Consider the following 26,130-nt stretch of genomic DNA (forward strand, 5'->3'; position numbering starts at 1 on the left):
TGTTTTCAGTATATCCTGTTGGAAAATAGGGTATTTTATACTTGCCCTGGTTTTGCAGTCAAGAAGTGATGGAACTAGAAGTCAAGTCCAGACTGGTCTAACTCCAAAGCAAAGTATATTAACCAGACTCAGTAGTACATACTGCAGAAAGGTTTCTAGCCTTAATTAGTACCTCCTTGATTTTCAGATGTAAGAGATAGAGAAAATGGTGTTTAAGATAGTTGAAATACATAGGTGAATTTTTGCAAGAACCTTTTTGTATATCACTGTTAAGCCAAGGAATATTCTTTCCAGATAACTTTTTTTTTCAGTGTTAGTTTTTATATACCTAGGTTTTGATATTGCATAATAAATGATAGATGATTTTTTTTAACACTGAGCATTTGAAAAAACTATTAATTTTCAATTATGTTGCCAGTAAATTTGTAAGTTATATATTCTGAGAGATGGGTAAAAAGCTTATTTGTTATAATCTCAGTGTTTCTGATCTCATTTTGCTCTTTGGTGTATTATTGCAGAATTATAACCCATTTATATGTGGATTTTCGTGTCTTAGAATATTCCTCCTATTCTTGATTTTCTAACTTCTGTTCTGGAAGTTCAAGCAATTCCTGATGATAAACCTCATTTTATGTGGGCTTCTCCATGCACATTTAGTTAATTAACATTTATCAAGTGCTTCCTTTGTATAAATACTGACTTTGCTTTAGTCTACAATTGAACAAACAAAATCTTTCAAAACTAAACTTCAGGATAGTTGTAATCACTGTAGTGTAAGTAAAGTCAAATGGGTTAGAAACATAAAAGGGGAGAAATGAATTCCAACTGAAGGGATCTGGCTAATTTATCTTTGATTTTAGGGAAAGTCAATTTTTCTGGGTTTAAAAAAAAAGCTGTTTTTTTAATACTTTTAATCTTACTTTTAAAGTAGTTTCGGGTTTATAGAACAGTGTTCTGTTTAGTTCCACGTGCTGATTGCTCCTGTAACTTGTGTTCCAACTCTCTTGGCGTTTCAGTGTAGTAGCAAAGCATATTATATCTTAGAGGGGAAAAGCAATTTAAAACAGATTCATCAGTCTGTGAATAAATATAGTGTGTGTGTGTTTCATGGCAAAAAAAATTTTTTTTGAGATAGCACAAGAGTGTAAAATCCAAAATAAAGGCTCCTCTTGCCATGACTTCTTTCATACTGCTGTCTAGAGGTACAACCACCATTATCAGCCATAAACTGTTTGGCTGCATTTACCACTAATGGCTGATTTTTTTTAATGACTCATTCTTTCTGCATATGAAGGCTGTTCACTTAGAGCTCTGAAGTATCTATCATTCATGTACACAGTGCAGTCATTTCATTTGAGATGGAATTTGCTTTGTGTATACATATAAATCATTTTATTATGTGCTTTTTTTTTTTTAAAGGATCCCAAACTTCTGAGCAGGAACTCTTTCTAGACACCAAGATATTTGAAAAAGGTTTGTAATTATAAATATATTTTGAATTTTAAAAATACTGTTTATTCTCTGTTAATAGTTCAAACACATAAAAAGTATTAGCATCCTTGGATTTAATATTTGCAATTTCTTCTGTTGGTAGAGGGCATCAGATGTATATGATTGTGTGCTAATTTGTAATGATTGTAATGATTGTATGCTAATTTGTAATAAAAGCTACCTCAGCTACTGGTTTTAAGGATTAATTGAGACAAAGCTATAAATAAAGTGTGTACCAAGAATGAATCCAGTTCTGTGAGGCTGGTGAACAGGTTACTTCATTCTTGAGTGTACCTATGTAACCAGCAACCATATCTCAGGTTTTGGTATTAAGGGGGGGTTCATGAAGGTTTCTGAGCATGTCAAGAGTCTGTCTTATTTGGAGTCTTTGTTTGTTTTCTGTATATTTCAGACCAAGGAAGTACATACAGTGGTGATCTTGAATCAGAGGCAGTATCTACTCCACATAGCTGGGAGGAAGAATTGAATCATTATGCCTTAAAGTCAAATGCTGTGCAAGAGGCTGATTCAGAATTAAAGCAGTTTTCAAAAGGGGAAACTGAACAGGATCTGGAAGCAGATTTTCCATCAGGTTTGTGCAATGTAATCTGTCTACTGAAAATCCTTTATTTTAGAAGACAAGTACAACTCTGAATTGACATTATGAAGTAGTTACAATGTGTGATGATAATCTAGGGTACAAGTGGTCCCTGCCTTTAAAGGTGTTCATTTGTACCATATTGTTCTTATCAATTGCTAATTTTGAGGTTTGTTTTTTTGTTAACTGCTTTTTTAACTTTCCCACAGTAATGATAGTTTTCTTGATTGTTAATGAAATTGTTATTTAAGTGCTGTATCCTTTGTTTCTCTTAAGTATACAAGTACACTTGACCCTTGAACAACACAGATTTAAACTTCACAAGTCCAGTTATATGCAGAATTTTCTCAATAAATATATTGGAAATTTATTTGGGAATATTTGACAATTTGAAGAAATACTTTCTTTTCTCTAGCTTTCTTTATTGTAAGAATATAGTTTATAATGTAACATGCAAAATGTTAATCAACTTTATGTTACTGGTAAGGATTCTGCTAAGCAATAGGCTATTAGTAGTTAAGTTTTGGGGGAGTCAAAAGTTATACATGAATTTTTAACTGTGCATGGCATCAGCACCCTTAGCCCCTGCTTTGTACAAGGATCAACTGTAAAATCCTTACTTATCCCAAACAAAATAATGAGTATAGTGATGATTACCTGATTATTCCCCCAGTGTGTCTTTTAGTCTGTGAGTTATGTATCTCACATTATGCTTTCTATTGATTATTATAGAATCTTTTGACCCACTGAATAAAGGCCAGGGAATCCAGGCACGTTCACGAACCAGACGACGACACAGAGATGGCTTCCCCCAGCCCAGACGAAGAGTAAGCAGTAGTTTAATTTTTTAGTGTTTTCTTTTCCCTTCATTCTGTATGTGGTTATTCATTCCTGCTGTTTACAAAACTTTGTAACAGCTGGGGTTGGGGAATTCCATCCAGTGATTTATAATCTCATGTTTTTGTGCTTTTCTTTTGCTTCTTAAACAGTATCTTTTATTTTACATTTCTTTCAGCAAGGGCACTTCATTATTGTTTCTATAATTGAGGGGTGTTTTGTTTACTTCAAAAGCTTTTATTCTTGTTATAGACTTTTCTCTTTTTTTAAAGTCTCTAAATCTAGAGACTTTTTAAACATATTTTAATAATGAAGTTCATATGGACTGATTTTCTTATTGACAAGGCTTTCCCATACCAAAATTAAAAGAAAAATAGCCTTATTTAAAAAATATTTTTATAAGTTAGCTCTATTAAGTGAAATTACATTTAAAAATTTGATAGGCTTTGACAGGTCTATTTGGTATGTAATCACCACCACCATCTTAAAGCTTACACTGTTCCAGAAAGCTCCCTTGTGACCTTGCAGCCAGTCTTCATCTCTAGCTCCTGACAACCACTAATCTGGGTATAGGTTGACACAAAATCGTACAGCTTTGCCTTTTCTAAAATTTCATATAAATGGAATTACATAATTTGTAAGTCATCTGTGTCAGGCTATAGCATAATGTTCTTCAGAGTCATTAATATTATTTCATGTATTAGTAGTTCATTCCTTTTTATTTCTGAGTAGCATTTCATTGTATGGACAAACAATTTACTCTTTAACAGTTGGTGGAAATTTGGGTTGTTTCCAGTTTGAAGGTATTTCAAATAAAGCTGCTATAAGCATTCTAATGTAATCTCTGTAAATAAATATTTTCATGTGAGAAAAAATATCCAGGAGTAGGATTGCTAGGTCTTATAGTATATTTTTAACTTTGCAAGTAAGCTGCCAGACTTATCCAAAGTGGGTGTACCATTTTGAGTTATCACCAGCAATGTAAGAGTGGTGTCTGCTCCTTGACTTTGCTAATACTTGGTGCTGTTGATTTTTAATTTTAGTCATTCTAGTGAATATGTAGTGATACCCCATTGTGGCTTTAATTTTTATTTTTCTAATGACTAATGATGTTGGGCATCTTTTCATATGCGTATTTGCCATTTGTGTATCTTCCTTGGTAAAGTGTCTATTCAAAACTGTTGCACTTTTTTTTCCTGGATTGGTTGTCATTTTAATGAGTTGTAAGTGTTCTTTGTTACAGATATAATTCTTTTATCAAATAGGAATTTGCTCCTATTCTGTTACTACTTTATTTTCTCAATGGTGAAGAACAACACTTTAATTCTAATAAAGAGTCTACTTCTCAATTTTCTTTTATGGTTCATGCTTTTTAGTAGCTCATCTAAAAATCTTTGCTTACTCTAAATTATTGGTAACTAAGATACTCTCTTAGTTTTCTTCTAGTTTTAAAGTTTTAGCTTTATATTTGTGATCTATTTTCAGATATTTTTTATGTATAAGTTTATGCAAGTGTCAAGGTTCATTGATAGATTAGATAGATGATAGATAGATAGATAGATAGATAGATAGATAGATAGATAGATAGATAGATAGATAGCCAATTGTTCAGTACCACTCTGGGAAAGCACAGTGACATCTTAGTAATTTTGAGCCATCCAATCCATGAAGATGGTTATCTTCCTCCATTATTTATATATCATCTTAAATTTCTCTCAAAATGTTGTATATGTTTCATTGTACAAGCCTTTGTTAAATTTATCTAATATTTAAAATTTTTTGATCCTATTGTGAATAGTAGTATTACAAAATTTACTTTCTAGAGTTCCTCATTAGCATATAGAAATAGAGATGGTTTATGTATTTTGACTTCATGTACTATATTTTACTCAACTATAATCCTTAGGATTTTCTACCTAGACAGTCATGTTTTCTGTAAATAAAGACAATTTTTCCTTTCCAGTCTTAATGCATTTTCTTTATTTTCCTTGATTTATTGCAGTAGCTAGTATCTTCAGTACAATGTTGAACATTAGTGGTGAGAGGAGACCATTGGGCCTCTTCCCAGTCTTAGGGCATGTGTTGAGCCATGCAACATGAAATAATGATATTACCTCTAGGTTTCTCATAAATGGCCTCTTTCAGTTTCAGAAAATTCTCTCCTTTTTCTAATTTGCTGAGAGTTTTTGTGTGCTCATCTTTGTCAGGTAGATCTCTTGCATCTGTTGAGATGCTCATGTATTTTTTTTTCCCCTGATTGTGTTAAAATGGTGAAATGCCTAATTTTTAAAATGGTAAATCTACTTTGCATTCATTCAAAGAATGCTACTTTCGTATAATGTATTTATTCTTTTATATATTGCTGGATTCCTTTGCTAATATTCTGTTAAGGTTTTAAGTGTCTTTGTTTAAGAAGGATATTCATACGTAGAGTTTTCTTGTAATGACTTTATCTGACTTTGCTCTCAGGATAATGGTAACATCATAAAGTGAGTTAGTGTTTTGTTTCTCTTCTATGTTCTGAAATAAAATTTATATAATATATAATTTCTGTAACAGGGGTAGAATTCAACAGTTCGTCCATCTGGGTCTGGGATTTTTTATGGGAATGTTTCGAACTGTTAATTCAGTTTCTGTGGCTACTTAGGTCCCGTATCTCTTCTCACTTATAACAGGCTTTGTTAGTGTTTTTTAAGAAGTTGGTTCATTTCATCTAAGTTGTCAAGTTTATTGACATGAGGATGTTGACAATATTTTCCTATTACCTTTTAATGTCTGTAGAATCAGGTGTTGCTAATTTGTATCTTCTCCCTCTTTTTCCTGGTAATTCTGGCTAGAGATTATCAATTTTTTAAATCTTATAAAAGAACAAGCTTTTAGTTTTACTGATTTTTCTCTTATCTTTTTTACCATTGATTTTTGTTCTTTTATTATTTCTTCCATTTTCCTCTGGGTTTTAATGTCTTCTTCTAGTTTCTTAAGATAGAAGTTTGTATTACTGGTTTTTAGACTTTTTTCTACTTTTCATAAAAATGTTTTAATACTGTAAATGTCATTGTAAGTACTGTTAGTGCCATCACAAAGATTTTGATATGTTTTGTTTTCATTTTCACTTAAGTTCAAAATATTTTCTAACTGCATTGTGGTTTTTTTCTTTGATCCATAGATTATTTTTAAATGTATTGCTTAACTTCCAGTTTTGAGGATTTAATTAATGTTCCATTATTGGTTTCTGGCTTAACTTCCATCAAAGAGATTTTATTGAGGCTTGTTTTATAGCCCAGAATATGTTTTATTTGTGTGTTCCATTAAATATACCATGAATGGCAATAACTGTTACACATACCTCATTGGGTGGGTCTAAATGTACTCAATATATTAAGTACTCAATATATTAAGTACTCAATGTTAGTAATGATTGTGATGTCATCTACATTTCAACTTTTCTCATATGAGTTGGATTAAATAATCACAATCTCTGTCTAGCTCTAAGAATTTTGACTCTTTAGTATTAATTCTAAGTTCCAAATTCTTTAAATGTATGGCTTTTCTATCTTTGAGAAACATGATTCCTCAAGATCCAAAACTAAATTTTATATTCTGTAAATTTTTGGAATTCTTACAGGGGCGGAAGAAGTCTATAGTGGCTGTGGAGCCCAGAAGTCTTATTCAAGGAGCCTTTCAAGGGTGCTCAGTGTCTGGGATGACACTGAAATACATGTATGGGGTAAATGCCTGGAAGAACTGGGTTCAGTGGAAAAATGCCAAGGAAGAGCAGGGGAATCCGAAATGTGGCGGTAAATACACAGCATAAATTTGTGTCTTGATTTAGGGGGTGGGGGAGAATATAGATTAATAAGGTCATAAGGGCACTCAAAGATACACTAGGTCAGAGTCCCATAAAACTTTGGTTTTGGCTTTACTTAAATTTTTTTCCATCTTAAACTTCTCATTTATTTTTCTCTTCTTGCCAGGAATTGAACATGCCTCATCTAGCCCATGTTCTGACCCCTTAGGAAGTACTCAAGACCATGTAGTCTCTCAAGAATCCTCTGAGCCAGGCTGTAGAGGTAAAACTCATTTCTCTCCTTATGGTCTACTTTTAATGTCATTGTCAATTTTAAATTTCTAAATGGAATATTTAAAACTTGAAGCTTTATGGTAAAAAAAAGAGAAACTCATAGCCTGCTCCTAATTATAAAAAGCTGTTAAAAAGGTAAGGGTTGTATCTTCTGATCATGAGTTTATTAAGCAAGTATAAGGAGTTTTCTTTTTCTGACACTGTGCAGATGGCTCAAGTCTGTCATCTCGAGCCCTTTATCTGTAGAAGAGCCATTCTGAAGCCCATGTGAAACTTTTTTTTTCCCCTAAAAAAAATACCTGGAAGGGCCTTCTGTCATCTGTAGGAATTTCTCCTGACAGCAAGCCCTATATGACCATGTTTGTGGGTTTCACTTAGGGTACCAGGAATTTTGGAACTCATAAACAGTTCAAATAGAGCAACATTGTATAATTCAGAGCACACATTAGGTCTTCTTTTTTCTTTTTTGGTTTTGTTGTCCTCTTATAAACTTTTGTTTTCAATTTACATTTTGCTTTCTTACTATCTGTTTTATGTGAGATGCTTACACAGTCTTAGTGGAATGAGATGAGGCAGGAAGGGATTAGTATGTCCTGTATCTAGATTTTTTGCCTTTTCCACCTATACCTTCTAACAACTGAGTGTTTGCATGTATTCCCAGCTGTGGCACAGTGGTAGTCATTGTTTATTCTGTGAATCAAGTAATGTTGCTATTGCTTATAAGTTAATATTTCAGTCTAGTTGGTTTTTGGATACACGTGACCCTCCATATTGGAGCAGTTAATTGTCCTGTGACTGACTCACTGAGTTCCTGCAAATTAAGTGTAGTCTCTCTTTTCTAAAGTGATACAAATATACGTGGGGGTTCATCAGGCCTTTTACCTCTCACTTTGAGCCAAGTATTCTTTGCTTTAAAAAAGAAAGAGGGGTAGTAAGACTGGAAAGATAATATTGTAGTAGACTACCAGGCCTAATACAGTAGTAGCCACATGAAATGAGTACAGTAGTCTACTAATTTTATCCAAAAAATTAACTCATCCAAAAAATTGATTGAATATCTACCATGTACCAGGCATGGTGGTAAGTATTTGGGCAAAAAGGACAAACATGGTTTTTCATGAACCACCACATACCTTTTTCAAAACCAACTCAGGAAGCGATCAAGTGTATTTTGGAAACATGCAATCTTGTCTACAGAAGAACAATGACTAGAAAGGGTGTTCCATTTCTAATTCCACAGTGTGGACCAACCTATTGCAGTAGGATTTCTAAAACTCCAGTGGGATAATTCCTCTGCTTCAAATTATGGGAGGCAAATTCCCTCAACTTTTGCTTGTCTGGGAATCGTTTAATCCCTCCTTGTTATTTAAATGATAATTGTGCTGGGTCCAGTATTCTTGGTTCGAGGCCCTTCTGTTTCATTGCATTAAATATATCATGCCATTCTCTTCTGGCCTGTAAGGTTTCTGTTGAGAAGTCTGATGATAGCCTGATGGGTTTTCCTTTGTAGGTGACCTTTTTTCTCTCTCTGGCTACCTTTAATACTCTTTCCTTGTCTTTGATCTTTGCCATTTTAATTATTATATATCTTGTTGTTGTCTTCCTTGGGTCCCTTGTGTTGGGAGATCTGTGGGCTTCCATGGTGTGAGAGACTATTTCCTCCCCCAGTTTGGGGAAGTTTTCAGCAATTATTTCTTCAAAGACACTTTCTATCCCTTTGTCTCTCTCTCTTTCTTCTGGTACCCCTATAATGCAGATATTGTTCCATTTTGATTGGTCACACAGTTCTCTTAATATTCTTTCATTCCTGGAGATCCTTTTATCTCTCTCTGCCTCAGCTTCTCTGTATTCCTGTTCTCTGATTTCTATTCCATTAATGTTCTCTTGCACCTCATCCAGGCTGCTCTTAAGTCCTTAAAGAGATTGTTTTATTTCTGTATTCTCCCTCCTAACTTGATCCTTTAGCTCTTGCATATTTCTCTGCAGGTTCATCAGCATGGTTATGACCTTTATTTTGAATTCTTTTTCAGGAAGATTGGTTATATCTGTTTCCCCAGGCCCTCCTCTCTCGGGGATTGTCTGGGTGATTCTGGACTGGACCAAATCCTTCTGCCTTTTCATGGTGACAGAGGTAGTTGTAGACAGGTAGTGTGTGTGTCAGCTGGGAGAACAAAGTTCCTTCCTGCTTGCTGGTCACCCTGCCTCTCTCCGCTGCCTGTGTCGGATCCCCGCACACTGAGAGCAGACGTCGGGGCAGCCCAGAGCCTTGCGGGGAGAGGCAGATGCGCAGGGTGTGCTCTCCTGCGAGAACAGCACTCCTTCATGCCCTGTCCCAGCTTGCTCTGTCTGTGCCGGGCAGCTGCTCGCCGGGTGGCCCCGGGACTGGCCCAGGTGGCTGCGCTCCTGGAGGAGGCTCTGGGCGGCTGCTGTGGGTGTGGCCGGCCTCAGGCTGCTCGGCAGCTGTAGCGGGCTGTTTATCGCAGTGAGGGGCCTCCAAGCTGTGCTGCCTCCCAAGGGGCTGGGACGCCGGAGTTCCTCAGGATTCCCAGCTGCTGGGCCGAGTGTACCAGGACGAGTCCACCCATTTGTGAGGCCCCTGTCCCGTTAAGACTTTCAAAAAGCACTCGCTTTTCTTTTGTCCCAGGGGCGCCGTCTGCAGGGATCCAGTCACAGATTTTACTGTTCCGTTTCCCTAATATCCAGTACACCACTCACTGTGTGTCTGTGCTCTGGTGCGGATGGCTGGGGCTGGGTGTTCAGCAGTCCTGGGCTCCCTCTTCCTCCCCACTCCGCCTCCTCTCCTCCTGCCGGGAGCTGGGGTAGGGATGTTGCTTGGGTCCCACCGGGTTGCGGCTTGTATCTTACCCCCTTCACGAGGCACTGGGTTCTCACAGATGTAGATGTAGCCTGGCTGTTGTCCTGTATCCTCTGGTCTCTCTTTTAGGAATAGTTGTATTTGTTATATTTTCAAAAGTATGTATGATTTTGGGAGGAGATTTCTGCTGCCCTACTCACGCCGCCATCTTGTCATGGAATTTTTCCTCTGCTTCAAATTAATTCAGTTCTTAGTTGTCTTCTAAATCTTAATACATATATGAGGCTTACCACAATCTGCCCCCATCTGTTTTCTCTGGTACACCCATATCCCCTGAACCTTTTCACTCTTGTGGCTCTGCACATGCCTTATTCCAGCATTTCCAAGGGCATGAAGTTGTTACATTATTTGAAGTGTTCTGTATTCTAACAATTAAAGTTAAACAACATTCTTTTCTGCAAATATCCTTAGAGCCCTTAATACACTGAAACTATTGTGAATTCTTTAAAGGCAGATATATAATATGCTGCTGCTTTTCAGATTTATGAGATCTTAGAAACCCAATCTTCTGCTCTCACATGACCAGTATTTTATGGAATATGCTTTAGCAAATCTTTCTGTAACCTCAGATTGGAATTCTTTATCCACATGTTTAATTCTTCTTCACCTTTCAAGATCCAGCATTAGTATCACAGCCTCCAGAATCTAACCTTAACCTTTCCTGTCCATTAGATCCCCCTCATTTGCCTTCATAGAATCTTGTTTAAATAAAACCTCTGTCCTAGCACTTATTACATCATATGCACTGTGTATATCTTTATTTGATATTGATATAAGATCTGTCTTTAATCCATGTATTCACTAGTATACACTACAATGCCTGGGGCACAGTAGTAGTCTGTGTTTATTCTGTGAATCAGGTAATGTTGCTATGTATCTTATAAGGTAATCCAAACTTTTTCTGCCTCTCCACAGCCCGCTCTGTTAAGCTGAAGGAAGATATCCTATCCTGCACTTTTGCTGAGTTGAGTTTGGGCTTGTGCCAGTTTATCCAAGAGGTGCGGAGACCAAATGGTGAAAAATATGATCCAGACAGTATCTTATACTTGTGCCTTGGAATTCAGCAGGTATCAAATTCAATAATTGTTGTAAAATAGATTGCATTTTTAATTCTGCTTGTGAATTAAGCTGAAAAATTATAGTGGGTATTGTTTGTTTAGTTGCTCCTATACTCTTTTCTTAGTGAACCACCAACCCTGTTTAAAAGTCTTGATCCTATATACCCACCCTTTTGTGAGCTAAGTGGAGACTGTAATAGAGTAACAAATTGAGGGTGGTGCATTTTATTGTTAAATGGACAAAAAAGGCATAAAATAGCAATTCACAAAAGAAGTGACATAGTGACTGTTGTGTGTATATATGTATGTATATAAATCATGCAGTCTCATTTAAATTTTTTAAATGCAAATTAAAATAATAGATATACCATTATTTGTCACATTAGCAAAAATAAAAAAATAAGACTCATTGCTAATACAAGTTCTGTGAAATTGGTGCTTGCCTTCATAGCTAGTGGTAATTAGTACATACTTTGATTAGAAAGCATTTTTGAGCATGTTTCAAAAATATTTTTGAATGTTCATACTCTTTCACCCTTTTTGGGAGTCTGTTGAAGCTAATTCTGAAGTTCAGACATCAGTGCTCAGAATTGGAAATAACCTCAATATCCACCAAAGTGTGATGTTTAAGTGAATTACAGTATATTTATAAAGTTGTATAATGTGTTGCCATAAAAATTGTTTACAAAGTGACCTCTAGATGTTAAAATATTAATATTAAAGCCTAAATGAACAAAAGCATAGTACCAATTGTATGTCTTATCACTATGTGCTAACATATAGTGGTTTAAAAACCAGTCACATTATATACATAATAAAATGCAGGGAACCAAAAATGTTAACAGTGACTTATCATCCCGGGGTGGTAGAACTCTGGGTGTTGTTGATTTTTTTCTTTAGTGTATTTGCCAAATCTTCTTCCATTTATATGGGGGAGGGGTGTTATTTTATTTAGACATTTATTCTTAAAAAAAATTTTTTTTTAGTTACAAAAGTAGTATGTGCTCAGTGTAACTGAAAACAGTGAAGGCATATAAAGAAAGATTTTTCAACCTCCAGTCCCACCCTGAGAGTAACCAGTGTTGCAGCATAAGTGTCCTTCTATGCCTTCTTGTACATGTGTGTAAATATTAATAGTTTTTGTTCTGCTTATTTTTTAGCAAAATGGGGTCCATCCCATACCCATTTTTTGCAGCTTTTCTCAGTCTGTGCATCCATCCAGGTGAATATAAATCAGACTCCTTTCTATAAGAAAAAGCTGCATAATATGATGGAGTACGACTATATCAATTATTCAGCCTTTTCTCTTTTATAGATTCAGGGTTTTTTTTCCCTCTTTACACTTACAAACAGTGCTTCAGTAAATATTTTGTTTGTATACCTGATGAATTGGTACTTTCATTTCCAGGTATATGTACTTTTCCAGTTCTAAGATACTCAGATTACTTGCCGGAATGGTTATAGGAATTTACAGTTTTACCAGCTCTGTGTGAGAGCACATTGAATCCTCTTTGCTTCTTCTCTTTTTAATGCTTATTATTCCTATGGGTTAAAAAAGCCATCTTGTGGTGCCAGTTTGTATTTTTCCAGTTTTGTAAAGTAGAATGTCTTTTCATGTTGTCAGTAATTTGGATTTTTCTTTTTTATCTCTAGGATCTCTTTTATATTGGGGGTATTAACTCTAATATGTAGAGTCTTTGAAATGAATCTCTCTGATAATTTATTCAGTTTTTGTTTCTTATGTTTGCCATTCAATGTTCTCCTTTTTATATGGTCTAATATATGTATACTTTCCTTTATTATTCCTGGATTTTCCATGTTGCTTTGGATGATCTTCCTACTTGTATTTAAATTCTCACAAATTTCTCTCTAAAAAAATTATTTTAAGATTGACGTCTTTAATACATCTGAAATTCATTTTTGTACATGATACAAGCTTATTTTGGATGAGTAACATTTATTATGGGTAGCTAGGTATGTAAAAAGCATTCATTTTCCCATGGAGTCAATTGGCACCTTTATTTAATAAGTTCCTATTATATATTGTTCCAGTTTCTAGACTTACAAGATACTTTTAAGTAGCATATGAGAGGACTTTTATAGGTTCTTTCAACACCTGTTAGGTGCCATGTGTGCATTTTTCTCAGGGAGATATTATGAAGAATTTTGAACACAGTTCCTGTGTTTTGGGAGTTCATAATACTACGGATCTTAAAAACATTTTCTAATTTTTATCAATTCAGAGTATCAAGAAATAAGATGTTTTGTGGTAATTATTAATATTCTAACTTAAATATAATGTGGTCATTGCTATGATCTCAGAAAGATTTGAGTACTTTACATGTCAGACATTCTGCTATATATAAAATAAACTCTACTTTGTGAGACAAATGATAAACCTATGAAAGTTTTTTTTCTAGTATATTTGTCCTGTTATTTGTTTATATTCATAAATGGCTTTTATATAACAATACAATTAACAAGAAGTCATAAGTTAACAAATTATTAGGTTGTTATAGAAAGTAAATGTTACGAACCTTTACCAGTTTTGACAAGAAATAAACTTTTCTTAACTGTAAGGAAATTAAAAAGGTTACTTATGTTGACATCTGAAATGTGCTTCCTCTTTTTTTATTTTTTTCTGATTATAAAAATAATTGTGCTAATTCTAAAGAATTTTGAAAATACATAAAAATGTAAGGAAAGAAACTAAACTCAACTGTAATAACACCTGGACCACCACTGTTAACATTAGCTGGGAAGGGAATAATTGGCAAAAGAAACATTTAGGTAAGTAACAGAAGAAAACAGATTGTTAATAGGCAAAATGTACCAGGAATACCTAACAATCATTACTATGTATGCTATGTATTAATATAAGCCCATTTCATATATTAACTCACTTAATTGTTAGTGTGGCCCTTTGACGTGTAAGAACTATTATCACCATTTTCTGCTGAGGAACCTGAGGTATAGTGAGTTAAATTAACTTGCCTAAGTTCTCAGGTGGTTAAGTGGTGGGCCCAAGATGTGAACCCAGGTGATTTAACTTCAGGGTTCATACTTATGATTACTGTTTTGGACTGCGTTTCTAATACAAAGAGATGCTCAACTGTAATCAGGGAAAATTTTCACCTATCAGATGGATTAAAAATTTGAAAGATTGAGAAGTTTGATAATACCAAATACTAGTGAAGATACATGTGTACTGTTGGAGGACTTTTCAGAGGGTAAGTTAACAATTGCTGTTAAAACTTTAAATGCATGTAGATTCTTCGGTCTAGCAAGTCCATTCATCAGCATCTCTCCCCAGAGAAGTAGAAAGATAGGCACTGGTATTTTCATTGGAGCATTGTTTTTAACAGCAAAAAATTGGAAACCTAAAGTGTTTGTCAAAAGAATAATGAATGTTTTGATCAACTGTAATATGTCCTATGTATGTTAATAGACTATTAAATACCATCAGTAGTTAAAAAGGAATGAATTGCCTCTATGCATGTTGACATGGAAGACTTAACAAAATATACATTTTAAAAAGTAACTTGTAGAACTATATGTGTAGTGTGATGTTTATATTGTGTTAAAATACACATAACATAAAATTCAGTAATTTAAATTGTGCAGTTCAGTGGCATTAAGTACATTCATGATGTTGTGCAACCATCACCAGTATCTAATTCTAGCACCTAAATGGAAACTCCATACCCATTAAGCAGTCACTCCCCATTACCTGCTCCATCCAGTCTCTTGTAAGCATATCTCTGCTTTCTGTTTCCATGGATTTGCCTGTTTTGGATATTTCATGTACAAATTATGCAGCATGTGGCCTTTTGTGTCTGGTCACATACCGTGTATATACATTCTTCCACTTAATATGTTTTCATGGTTCATCCATGTTACAGCATGAATCGGTACTTTGTTCTTTTTAGTGGCTTTATAATTTTCCATTATTAGATACACATTTTGTTTATCCATTCATCTGCTGAAGGACATTTTAGTTGTTTCTACCTTTTGGCTGTAATGAGTGCTGCTGTGAAATCACATACAAATTTTTGTTTGAATATTTGTTTTCAGTGTTTTTGGGTATATGTCTAATTGTGGAATTGCTTGATCATGTGACTAGCCCTGTGACTAGCTTGATGAGTAACCACCAGACCATTTTTCACAGTGGCTGCACCATTTTACATTCCCAGCAGCAATGTATGAGGGTTCCAGTTATCTCCACAGCCTTGTCAACACTTGTAAATTTCTGCTTTTGTTTTGTTCTCTGACAGTCATCTCTTAGGTATGAGGTGGTATCTCCTTGTGGCTTTGATTTACATTTCCCTAATGACTTACATTTAGCATCTTTTCATGTCCTTGTTAGCCTTTGCATATCTTTGGAGAAATTCTGTTTAAGTCCTTTGCCCAATTAAATTTGTCCAATTTAATGCAGTTAATACTGTTTGTCCAATACAGTTGTAGGATTTCTCTATATAATTTGGATATTAAAATCTCCTATCAGATAAGTGATTTGCAGATATTTTCTCCCATTCTGTGGATAACTCTCGATTGAGTTTGCACAAAAGTTTTTAATTTTGATGTGAAGTTCATTTTATTTTTTGTTGTTGTTGCTTCTGCTTTTGGTGTTAAGAATCCATTGCCAAATTCCAGTTCATGAAGATTAATCCCTATGTTTTAAGAGTTTTATGGTTTTAGCTCTAATGTTTGTCATTGATCCCATTTGAATTAAGTTTTGTATCTTGTATGAAGTAGGGATATATGTGAGTTAGGGATAACTGTATATGTAGATATCCGGTTCACCCAACACCATTTGTTGAAGAGACTGTTATTTGTCTGTTGAATGGTCCTGACGTAAAGAATCAACTAAATACGTATATGTTTATTTTGGACTCTTAATTCTGATACATTGGTCTACATGGCTGTTCTTCTGTGCATGGTATTTTGATTACTGTAGCTTTGTAGTAAGTTTTGAAATCTGGAAGTAAAACGTGAATCCTCAAGATTCTTTTGGTTATTCAAGGTTCCTTGCAATTCCATATGACTTTTAGGGTGGGCTTTTCCACCTCTGTGGAGAAAAAAAAGGCTATTGGAATTTTGATAGGATTACATTGAATCTATAGATTGCTTTGGGGAATATTACCATTTTATTAGTGTGTTCTGATCCATGAGTATGAGATGCTTTTCTTAGGTCTTCTTGAATTTCTCTCAGCAGTTTTTTGTGGTTTTAAGTGTGTAAGTCCTGTGCCTCCTTGGTTAAATTTATTCTTATGTTTTCTTTCTGATACTATTGTAAATGGAATTCTTAATTTCCTTTTTGGATTGCTTATTGCAGCTGGTTTTCGTGTTGCTACTAAATTTATTTATTAGCTCTGATAACTAGTATTTGTGGATTCTTTAGAATTTTTTTATATGTAGGATCATGTCATCTGTAAACAGAGATAGTTTTACTTCTTCCTTTCCTGTTCAAATGCTTTTTATTTCTTTTTTTGTTCCTGATTACACTAGCTAGGACTTCCAATACAATCTTGAACAGAAGTGACAAGTAAAAGCATTTCTTTTCTTGTCCCTGATCGGGGGGAAGTGAGTAAAAAAACAAAACAAAACATGTATTTTATATTATATGTACCTCATGTCTTTGAATAAATGTACAAAGCTCAATTCTAGGTATTTATAAAAGAATTTTTTTTTAACATTGAAATATCCTTGAGTGTCAGTAGTAGTTGCCTTTGTGTAGTGAGTTTGTCTTTTTTACACTTCTTCTGTATTTTAAATTTTTTTCATAATGAGGATATATTTTTAAGTTATAATAACTTTATTAAAAGAAGAAAAATGATACTTTTCAACAAAACTGTCATCTGGCAGTACAATTATAAATTGCCTTTGATGAGGCCTATAAAAATGCACATTCAAATGGTATATAGTTTTTATTAGCCAGAATAAACTTAAGTGGCAATAAAAATTTTCTCCAAGTCATACATTTATAGAAAAGCAGGAAACCAAGATAGCCATAGATAAGTCCATTTAAAACAACAATCTGAAAAACAGAAAAAATTCAGCATGTAAGTAAGCACTGCATTGTGTTACTCTGTAAGTGCTCACTGTGTTTTCTGAGTGATTTTATTTGACCTGCCTTGCACCTGCAGAATGTTTTCAAAGAATGCTTTACCTAAACTGTTACTTATTTCTCAGCCTTTGATATGGTTCTTAATGGCTGTAATTGATGTAGTTTTATGGCATATACTTAGATATGAACTTCGTGAAGGCTGGATTGTGGGGTGGAGAGCTGAAAGCTGTGGTTAGAAGGCTCCAAACAATGTTTAAATTTGGAAATCCTCAGGTCACCTAACACAGGCTAACTGTGTTATTTCAGGAAGTGATCTTATATCTAGGGTAAAAACAAGCAAAAACTTAACAGAGCACATCTGCAGATAGACACTGTGAGTTAGAAAGATATTTGGGAGCTAGGAATTAGGACCGATGTTTGGTGTATCAGTTTCATGAGTTGAGTAAAAGGTACTTATTTTACATATTACAGTTACTCTGTAACACCTGTTTTAATAAGGAAATAGAAAATTGTAAGCTCAGCACTTGAGATACCAATTCATGTGAAAGGGAACTTTAGCTTGCCTGCTATTTTAACAAGTATCCTTAAAATGGTTTATGATACTCTAAGGGCCAAAAGTAAGGGTGAACTATACTCCTTAAAATAATCTTAAAAAAACAAACAAACTTGTGTTTCTTTGTATCAACATATATGTTTCCATTTTTTTCTCTTATAGTACCTGTTTGAAAATGGTAGAATAGATAACATTTTTACTGAGCCCTATTCCAGATTTATGATTGAACTTACCAAACTCTTGAAAATATGGGAACCTACAATACTTCCTAATGGTAGGATGATGATTTTCTATTTTGATTCTTTTCATGATGTGCCTTCTTAAATTGCTTAAATTTTATTATCTTTTAGAAGATTGTTCATTGTACATTTCTGTCCTGATTGATAACATCTTGGACTTTTGAAGACAAAGTCTTCAGCTTATTATTGACTATTTTAGTAAAACTGTAACTTCCATTCAGTGCATGTATAGATACCAACTGTTGAAAATAAACAACTGGAGGTTACATTGACTTTATAGAAACCGAGTGTGATCAGCTAGTGTTGGTAAAACTGCACACTCTACCTGTTAGAGTGGATCTTCAATATTACAGGAAATGCTCTGAATTGGCTAGTAAAAGAGCTCATTTTTCATCCTCAAATTATTTTTGACTGTAGGTGGTTGGACAACTCCTGGTCTCAGGCTCCTCAGCTGTGAATGGGGAGGTTGGATGGGATGCACAGGAGTGTATTCTCCTTTCTTTTGGGCTACAGGTTACCTTTGAAGCATTCTGAGCACTGTGGGGGCTTGATACATTCAGCCTTCAAAGAAGGGACTAGGGGCATAGATTTGAAAGTAATAAGTCACATTGTGGATATTCTCCAAGAGTAAAAGGCAGAAGCAGCAACAAAGAGGATTAGGGAGAGACTATTAGGAAAGATCTGCCTTTAAAGTGTTACCATGAAGAAGGTGCTTTAAAAGTATACTTATTTTAATTCTTCTGTAAGACCTCTGCTTTTCAAGAAAAATCCCAGATAAGTCATCATGAAGTAATCACTCTTACTATAAATTGAAAATAATAGGGGGTGGGAGGAAGCGAGCTATCTGCCTTCTAATGATCTTAAATAAAAGGGAACCTAGTTAAGAGTAAGTGTAATGATCTCAAACAGGATTTGGCACACTGCTGCCCACAGGTTAGATATGGCCTGCTGCCTGTCTCTGTATAGTCCTTGAGCTAAAAGTGGTTTTTACATTTTTAAATGGTTGGGGAAAATCCAAAGGATAATTAATATTTTGTGGCACGTGGAAATTACACGAAATTCAAATATGTGTCTACAAATAAAATTTTATTAATATATAGCCACACATGTTTATGTATTGTCTGCAGCTCGTTATCTTCTTAAAATATGTACCATCTGGCTCCTTGCAGAAAAAATTTGCCAGCCCCTGGCTTAAAATAACAATAGATTAAAACTGCTTCCGGGGAATGCTCAATAATGTTTGCTTCAGTGGAATCATCTGCCCTTGTGGTGTCTTTCGTGATTTTCTGTATAAGGAAGAGGGGAAAAGAGAGGAACAATCAGTCTTTTCCTTCATATCTTCCTAAGAATTTGAGAAACTACATAGTCCTCTTTAGCAGGAACTTAGTACCATTTCTCTTCCCCCCTTCCTTCACTCCAGGTTACATGTTCTCTCGCATCGAAGAAGAGCATTTGTGGGAGTGCAAACAGCTGGGCGCTTATTCACCAATTGTCCTCTTGAACACGCTCCTTTTCTTCAATACCAAATATTTTCAGCTAAAGAATGTTACTGAGCACTTGAAGCTTTCCTTTGCCCACGTGATGAGACGGACCAGGACTCTGAAATACAGTACCAAAATGACCTATCTGAGGTTCTTCCCACCTTTACAGAAGCAGGAGTCAGAATCAGGTTTGTGGTGGAGTTTGTAAGATTTCTCTTTGATGCCTTATTAGTATTCAGATGGAGACTTAAGCAGAGGGGCTTTTTTAATCTTGGTTTAATCTTGATGTGGAAGAGTGTAGCTTTAGTGTAACAAATGCTTTCCTTTATTGTCAGGGCTAGGTTAAAGGCTTGCTTCAAAATATTTTTATTAACTTTTAAATTAGAAATTCTGATTTAGTTGGTGTAGGATAGAGCCCAAATAATCTGCATTTTAAAACTTCCTGGGGAATTTAAATATACAACCAAGGTTGACGTTCACTGACTTAGTAGCAAATCTGTTTCTTAATCTTTTTCTTGATCAGAGCACCTCTTTTTAGTTACCACTATTAAATTATAAAGGAACTTAAAAGCTGGTAGAGAGTATGGATGGCTCCTGACTTAATGATGATTCACCTAAGTTCTTTGAACTTAATGCTGGTGTGAAAGTGGCTTGTATTCAAAAGAAACCACACTTTGAATTTTGAATTCTGATGTTTTCCTGGGCTAGCGATGTGCAATAGGGTGCTCTCTCGTGATGGCAGGCAGTGGTGGCGAACCCCAGCTCCCAGTCAGCTGTGCAGTCACAAGGGTAAACTACCAATATTTTACAGCCACTCTTTTTTTCCACTTTCAATACAGCGTTCAGTTATGCGAGATCCTCAACACTTTATTATAAAAAGGCTTTGTGTTAGATGGTTTTGCCCAGTTGTACATTAATCTTACGTGTTCTGAACATGTTTAAGGTAGGCTAGCCTAATAAGCTATGATGTTTGGAGGGTTAGGTTTAGTAAATGTGTGTTTTTACTCAGTGGTATTTTCAATTTATGTTGGATTTATTGGGTTGTAACCCAATTGTAAGTCAGGGAAGATCTGTACTGCTTTTTGTACACAGTAGAATAATAGCAGTGACAATTTTATTAGAAGGTTTATGGTCTTGCATTCCAAAAATAACCTATTAAATAATAGTTGTTATAATATTTTTAAAAATTAGTATTGGTATTATGGAACTAAATTAAATTAGATAGAAATTAAATGTATTAATTTTGACCAAAATTGTAAGTTCAAAAATTCACTAAATCATATTGTTACTTCAATGGTATAAGAGGGTAAGAGTGAAATACATATTTTGATTGTGAGAATTTAAAGACCAAAGCTAAAATCTGTAAAGAATAATTGTGATGTTCGTTTTTGTGTTAACTTTTTCCTTAGTTGCTCTTTTACTCTAGAACATACTAATATTATCTTGGGTTTTCACCACATGTCTATGTCCTGTTCCCTTTGTTTTATTCATATATAGCCCACTTTATGTTATTAATTGATACTAATTGGGGGAGGGAGGACTATCAGGTAGTATTTCCCTATTTTTTCATTAGGTGCTTGACAAGATTAGTAATAAGTTCAGGTTCTTCTCTCAATAAGTACCTGGCAAAGTCTTTCTATTTAGGTAGCCTCTAAATAGAAAAATGGGGTTAATTTGTTTAATAACTAGTGCATAAAGTTGGGGAAAATTCTGTGCCAGTTGTAATGAACATCTAGAAGAAGAGAACTTTTTCCTTTGGTTGTCAACTCTACCTGCTGTTTGCCTGAAGACTACATGAAGAAAGTGGGAAAGAAACAGCCTACTTTCCACATCTTCACTCTGACTTTTTTCTGATAACCCTTCACCTCTGCAAAATTCTGTTGAAGAGTTTGCTCTTTTCTTAACAAATGGTCAGCTTTACTGAGAATTCCTTTTCTGAAAAAAATTCCATTTCTTACAATACTATGACTTTAATAGAAGGAACTTGAACAAATGCCCAGTGGACACTGGTGCCCAGTAGAAATATTTTTGGATAAAGAGGCAACAACTTGTAACTCTATCTCTATCGTAGGAGAAGAGCACATGGAAGCCTTTTCCCAAAAAAATCTCTTAAAGACAGGCACAGAATTGAGACGTACTCTCCAGCACCTTACTTTTTTGCCATGCTGCCCCAACTTTTGTGAGCAAGGGAACATTAATTTTATAGGGCAGGAACTTTGTTACATTCTGTGCTATTAGCCTACCACTTAAAACAGTATCAGGCACTTCCCTAGGCGCTCAGTAAACATTTGTTGAATGAGGGAGTGAGTGAAGGATGGGGTAGGGGTGGCAGTTCTGATTGGAAGCAGAGCTCATCGGTGTTTTGAGACTTGAAGAAAAGACTTCTCTAATCTTTTGACTGTTATTTCGCATCTCAAGATAAACTGACTGTTGGCAAGAGGAAACGAAACGAAGATGAGGAGGTTCCAATGGGTGTGGAGATGGCAGAGAATACAGACAACCCACTGCGGTGCCCAGTCCGCCTGTATGAGTTTTACCTGTCAAAATGGTAAGTGGTCCCCACTGAGCTTGACACAGCGCACTTCAGAAAGTAGTTAACTTATCTTGAATATCAGATGCTTGAATATCAAAAATGTAGCTGTCCTGTGACTTGGGACAAGGATTTACCTCTAATTTTATTTTTTCCCCATTTTTCTATCTGACTGGATTTTAAACCAAGAAACAAATTGCTTCATCTTGATCATTCTTTTTCTGAAAATCTCTTAGAAAACATGAATTGCTGCCATTGTTTGATCTTCACAACTGTTGCTCAACCTTACGTGATATTGAAACTGCTGTGGTTTTTATTATTTATATAGAAATTTGGAGGGGAGGTTATACTGCTTACCTGTAAACAGAAAAACTATTTTTAAGGAATTGATATTTTTTAAGTGGACTTTTTCTTACAGAAACTTTATAACTTTAAAGTTGTAAGATCCACACTAAAGCACTTTCTTCTCAAAGAAATATAATGACTGGGTTTGCCCTTTGAAAATGTGTATTGAGTGCTCTTGGGGTTCATTCCAAGATATTGGGTGCTGGGAATATGTGGTTCTCAGCCATAGTGTCACATGTGAGTTGAAGTTTTTTATTGCTCCTCATAATATTTAAGTATTAAGGTTTGTGAAGGATTTACACTTCATCTTCTATTAACATGATACTCACTTCCAGTCCAGTGTGGTTTCATGAGTGTGGGAGAAAAGACATGGCATTACAGGTTGCTCCTGGGGGGTGATGCCTGTACACTTGTTCATATCTTTGGGGACATTGCCTATCTATGATATTAGTCACAGTAGGGAAAAGTTGAGAGCCATTACATTAAAGAGTAGTTACATATTTCCTATACTTACTGATGCCAAATGTTCTTTCGTTTTTCTTTTTTTTCCCTATGGATAGTTCTGAAAGTGTGAAGCAGAGGAATGATGTGTTCTATCTTCAACCTGAGCGCTCCTGTGTTCCAAATAGCCCCATGTGGTACTCCACATTCGCCATAGACCCTGGGACCCTGGACACCATGTTAACACGTATCCTCATGGTGAGGGAGGTACACGAAGAACTCACCAAAGCCAAACCAGAAGACTCTGATGTTGAATTATCAGATTAAAGTGGAAGTGGGGTTCCTATTTTCATATGCATTGGTGTGCACCAAACTGTGAATGCATCCAGCTTTGGAAAACGATGTGTAAGTCCAAGTCCTCTTGACTTGATTATAAGATAGTGGAAAACAGACAACTCGTGAACCACCGTGTGGATGTACAAATGAAAATTGAAGGGAAGAATATGAACTTGAGAAGCATTTTTCTTGAGCAGTGAGATAGTGCTTAGACATCTTCAGAATGACTAACCAGTTTCTCTGAGTGGTGCATAATCTTATTTTGTTTGGGAATAACAAATTGTGGAATATTTTTAAGGAAATCTTGTATAAAACTCTACCATAGTAACCTTAGACCTTAGAGAGGTAGCTTTGGAGTAAAACCTTGGCTGCAAATAGGCTACTTGGGCAACCCCTTCGTCAAAGGGGAGAAATCAGTGCAGAGCTAAGAGTCACATCAGATGAGGACTGTGGGACCCAGACTTAAAGACCCAAGAAATATACTCAACTTTTTTTAAAAGGTAGAGAGGGAAGTGGTCTTGATTTTGATTTTCACTGCCAAACCAATTCTGTGAAGGATAGAAGCCTCTGGTGCTTTCGCCAGGGGCCCCTCACATCAGGGAAAAAGGCCTTCACTGCTGTTCACAGTAATGTGTCCTTTTCACTTTCTGGGTCTGCCTTCTCAGCTGTGGGTCTGGACAGATGTGGGTAATTTAAGGGAAAGGGGCTGAAACTCCACAAACTGATCATGCACACAAAATTTGTGGAGCCCATTGGACCCAAGTGTCTTGAAATGTTTGTAGAAAACCCACTAAAATGCCCACTTCTCTGGGTGTCAGCCTTTATTGCTGCTGTCTCATAGCACGAGCTGTGGTACACAGAAATGGGGGTTCTCTTTTTGTTTTCAATTTATCCCAAAATGGCAGCTTTTCCCATTGTTTTATCTCTGTGTTTTCCAAATAATCCTTCTTACTTTGTCTTTTGCACCAGTTCCTGGAGGCCCTCGTCATTTCAAAATGAAGTCTCTCTCCTTACTCTGGCAAATCTGTGGGTGATTCCACAAAGACACAGTATTACTTAGCTATCAGAATTATGGTAGAAAAGGTTTTAGTATGTTCCTATATAAAGCATTTGGAAGATAACCTTGTTGCCCTAAGAAACTTGAAAACAGGGATTCTGGGGTTAGGATACAAAGACATGGACTGTCTTGCATATCCACAAGCAGGTCTTCTTATAGCATTATTCCAAACTCTAGTTGTTTTAGTAGTTTTATGAGGATTGCAAGTCACAGGTGTGTTTGGCATATCGACCCATCTCCCTTCATCTCCATTCTCAGTTTCTTCCCCACAAAATTTTGAATCAAAGCTTTTATGATGTGGGCTAATCACATAACTTCTTTAAATGAGGATAATTTGACCCTGTAAAGAAATGACAGAAGTCCAAAAGCCTCTTAGAAATTTTAACCTTGAAAGACTTCTCAATATGTCCCATTTTTTAGATGGGAGTGGCAAGTATTCTTTTTTTTTTTTAATAAATAAATGGAAGTCATTTAACCACAGTAAAAATTTTTTAAATGGGCCTTTTGACATTGTGTACTTGATGGTTCTGTCCCTCTGCCTGTAACAAATTTTGTTTTGTTACCAAAAACTGTGTGAATGAAGTAAATCTGCTCCAATTCTCTATGATCAATTCCATTTGTGTTTGTCATTTCTGACTGGAAAACTTATTTCTAGACCTTGTTTGATATGGAGGAAAAACAATTGGATTGTCTGATAAGTCTGCCAATAAACTATCCAGAAACATCAGATGAAATAATCCCCATTATATAAATTTTATGGTCTGTGTAAACACTAACATTTCCCTTTCTACAGTTGTATGAAAAACAAATATTGTTGGCATAGCAGATAAATTGTTATCAAACACCAGAGGGAAAAAAACAACCTGTATCTTTTAACTGAGAACAGCCAATATCTGGGTAAATGACTGTATCAGGATTTCAATTGCATGTTAGTCCACAGAGTTGTCCAGACTCTAAATTAATTTGTTAAAGAAAATATTAATTATCAGTCATTCTTCATAAGCATACCTGTTAATATGTGTGTCAGATTGCTTTTTAAAATTTTTATTAAAGTTATGTAAAATTACATTTTTTTTCCAGAGGAGAAAAAAAATCATCAAACAAGAGAAACATCTAAATTACCCTTTCTGGGTTTTTTTTTTTTTTTTTAACCACTTTGGGTTTTCCCCTTGGCAGAAACCACAGAAATATTCCCTTAGAATAAAATAGTATATTTGTATTTGATGGGTGAGTTATTCCTTTTCTTTATGTCTTGAAAGAATTTTAACTGTTTTTTTCTTTTGACCCTCTTGGTATGACCCAACAGATGGTGTATTACAAAGAAAGAGAGTGGTTTTCAGAAAATAAATTATTTGGTTTTTACTCAGTTCTGTAATCATCTGTTTCATTGCAGAGTCTTTTCAGTTGTCTGCTTTTTTCCATCAAAAGAATTGTTCCCATTTTTAATTATTAACTATATTCAAAGCCCTGAAAGCTAGAAATACCAGGTATCGTGTATCTACAGGCAAACTTTTTTGAGGTTTACAATGCTTGCATCGTTCAACTTGAATGATTTTTAAATTGTGGTACTAGGATAAAGAATATATCCATTCTTAATTAAGTATAATGTTTAACTTGGGTCTGTGAGACCAAGTGGCATTTCCCTTAGACTCTAGAGCTGTCTTGGTGTTGTGCAAATATGCCTTCAGATTCCCTATGGATTCTTCAAATCTACCTGCTCTGTGGCATACCTAATTTTGTAAAACAGAAGTTTTCCAAAAAGTCTAAAGTAAATAATTTCTGTAAATAAATCACAGTTTTCTGTTAAATTCAGGACTTAATTTTCCATGCAAATAGAAATGTTCCCTGTGGCACTGAGTTGACAGTTTGGGGAAGAATTAATAATCCTTCAGTTCCTCTCATTTATCATCATCATATGTTTTTATCATTGACAAAAATGAGAGACATTGTTAGAGAGTAGGAAGATCTGATCTTTGGAAATTAGTGTTTGAACTTACCGGTTATATAGCTTCAGATAAATTAACCTCTCTGTGCCTCAGTTTTCTTATAGGATGGGAATTATCTTTTTCTAAGTTGTGCTTGACAAGCAGTAGGCTTTCAGATATCAAGTATTTTTTATTATGACATGTACACTGCTAGAC

The 26,130-nt window shown here is 35.2% G+C and overlaps 1 protein-coding gene across 9 annotated transcripts in view; it reads left to right on the top strand.

Moving 5' to 3' along the window:
* The window catches only part of ZMYM4 (zinc finger MYM-type containing 4), a 190,647-nt gene extending 165,292 nt beyond the window's left edge, over nt 1-25,355 (top strand). For 8 of the 9 annotated variants that reach the window (XM_057499994.1, XM_036911942.2, XM_057499995.1 and 5 more), the window contains 10 exons: nt 1,420-1,473; nt 1,904-2,083; nt 2,822-2,916; nt 6,552-6,723; nt 6,901-6,996; nt 10,798-10,949; nt 17,723-17,834; nt 19,220-19,468; nt 21,699-21,828; nt 22,716-25,355. In XM_057499994.1, the coding sequence (XP_057355977.1) occupies nt 1,420-1,473; nt 1,904-2,083; nt 2,822-2,916; nt 6,552-6,723; nt 6,901-6,996; nt 10,798-10,949; nt 17,723-17,834; nt 19,220-19,468; nt 21,699-21,828; nt 22,716-22,923 (1,448 nt within the window). In that variant the 3' untranslated portion in view covers nt 22,924-25,355. Of the gene's footprint in view, nt 1-1,419; nt 1,474-1,903; nt 2,084-2,821; nt 2,917-6,551; nt 6,724-6,900; nt 6,997-10,797; nt 10,950-13,614; nt 13,731-17,722; nt 17,836-19,219; nt 19,469-21,698; nt 21,829-22,715 lie in introns of those variants that run through there. The other variant, XR_008996962.1, reaches the window with a different exon arrangement.
* Nucleotides 25,356-26,130: the final 775 nt, after the last annotated feature.

This window comes from Manis pentadactyla, chromosome 4 (assembly GCF_030020395.1).
Source record: "Manis pentadactyla isolate mManPen7 chromosome 4, mManPen7.hap1, whole genome shotgun sequence".
In the NCBI taxonomy this organism is placed as follows: domain Eukaryota; kingdom Metazoa; phylum Chordata; class Mammalia; order Pholidota; family Manidae; genus Manis; species Manis pentadactyla.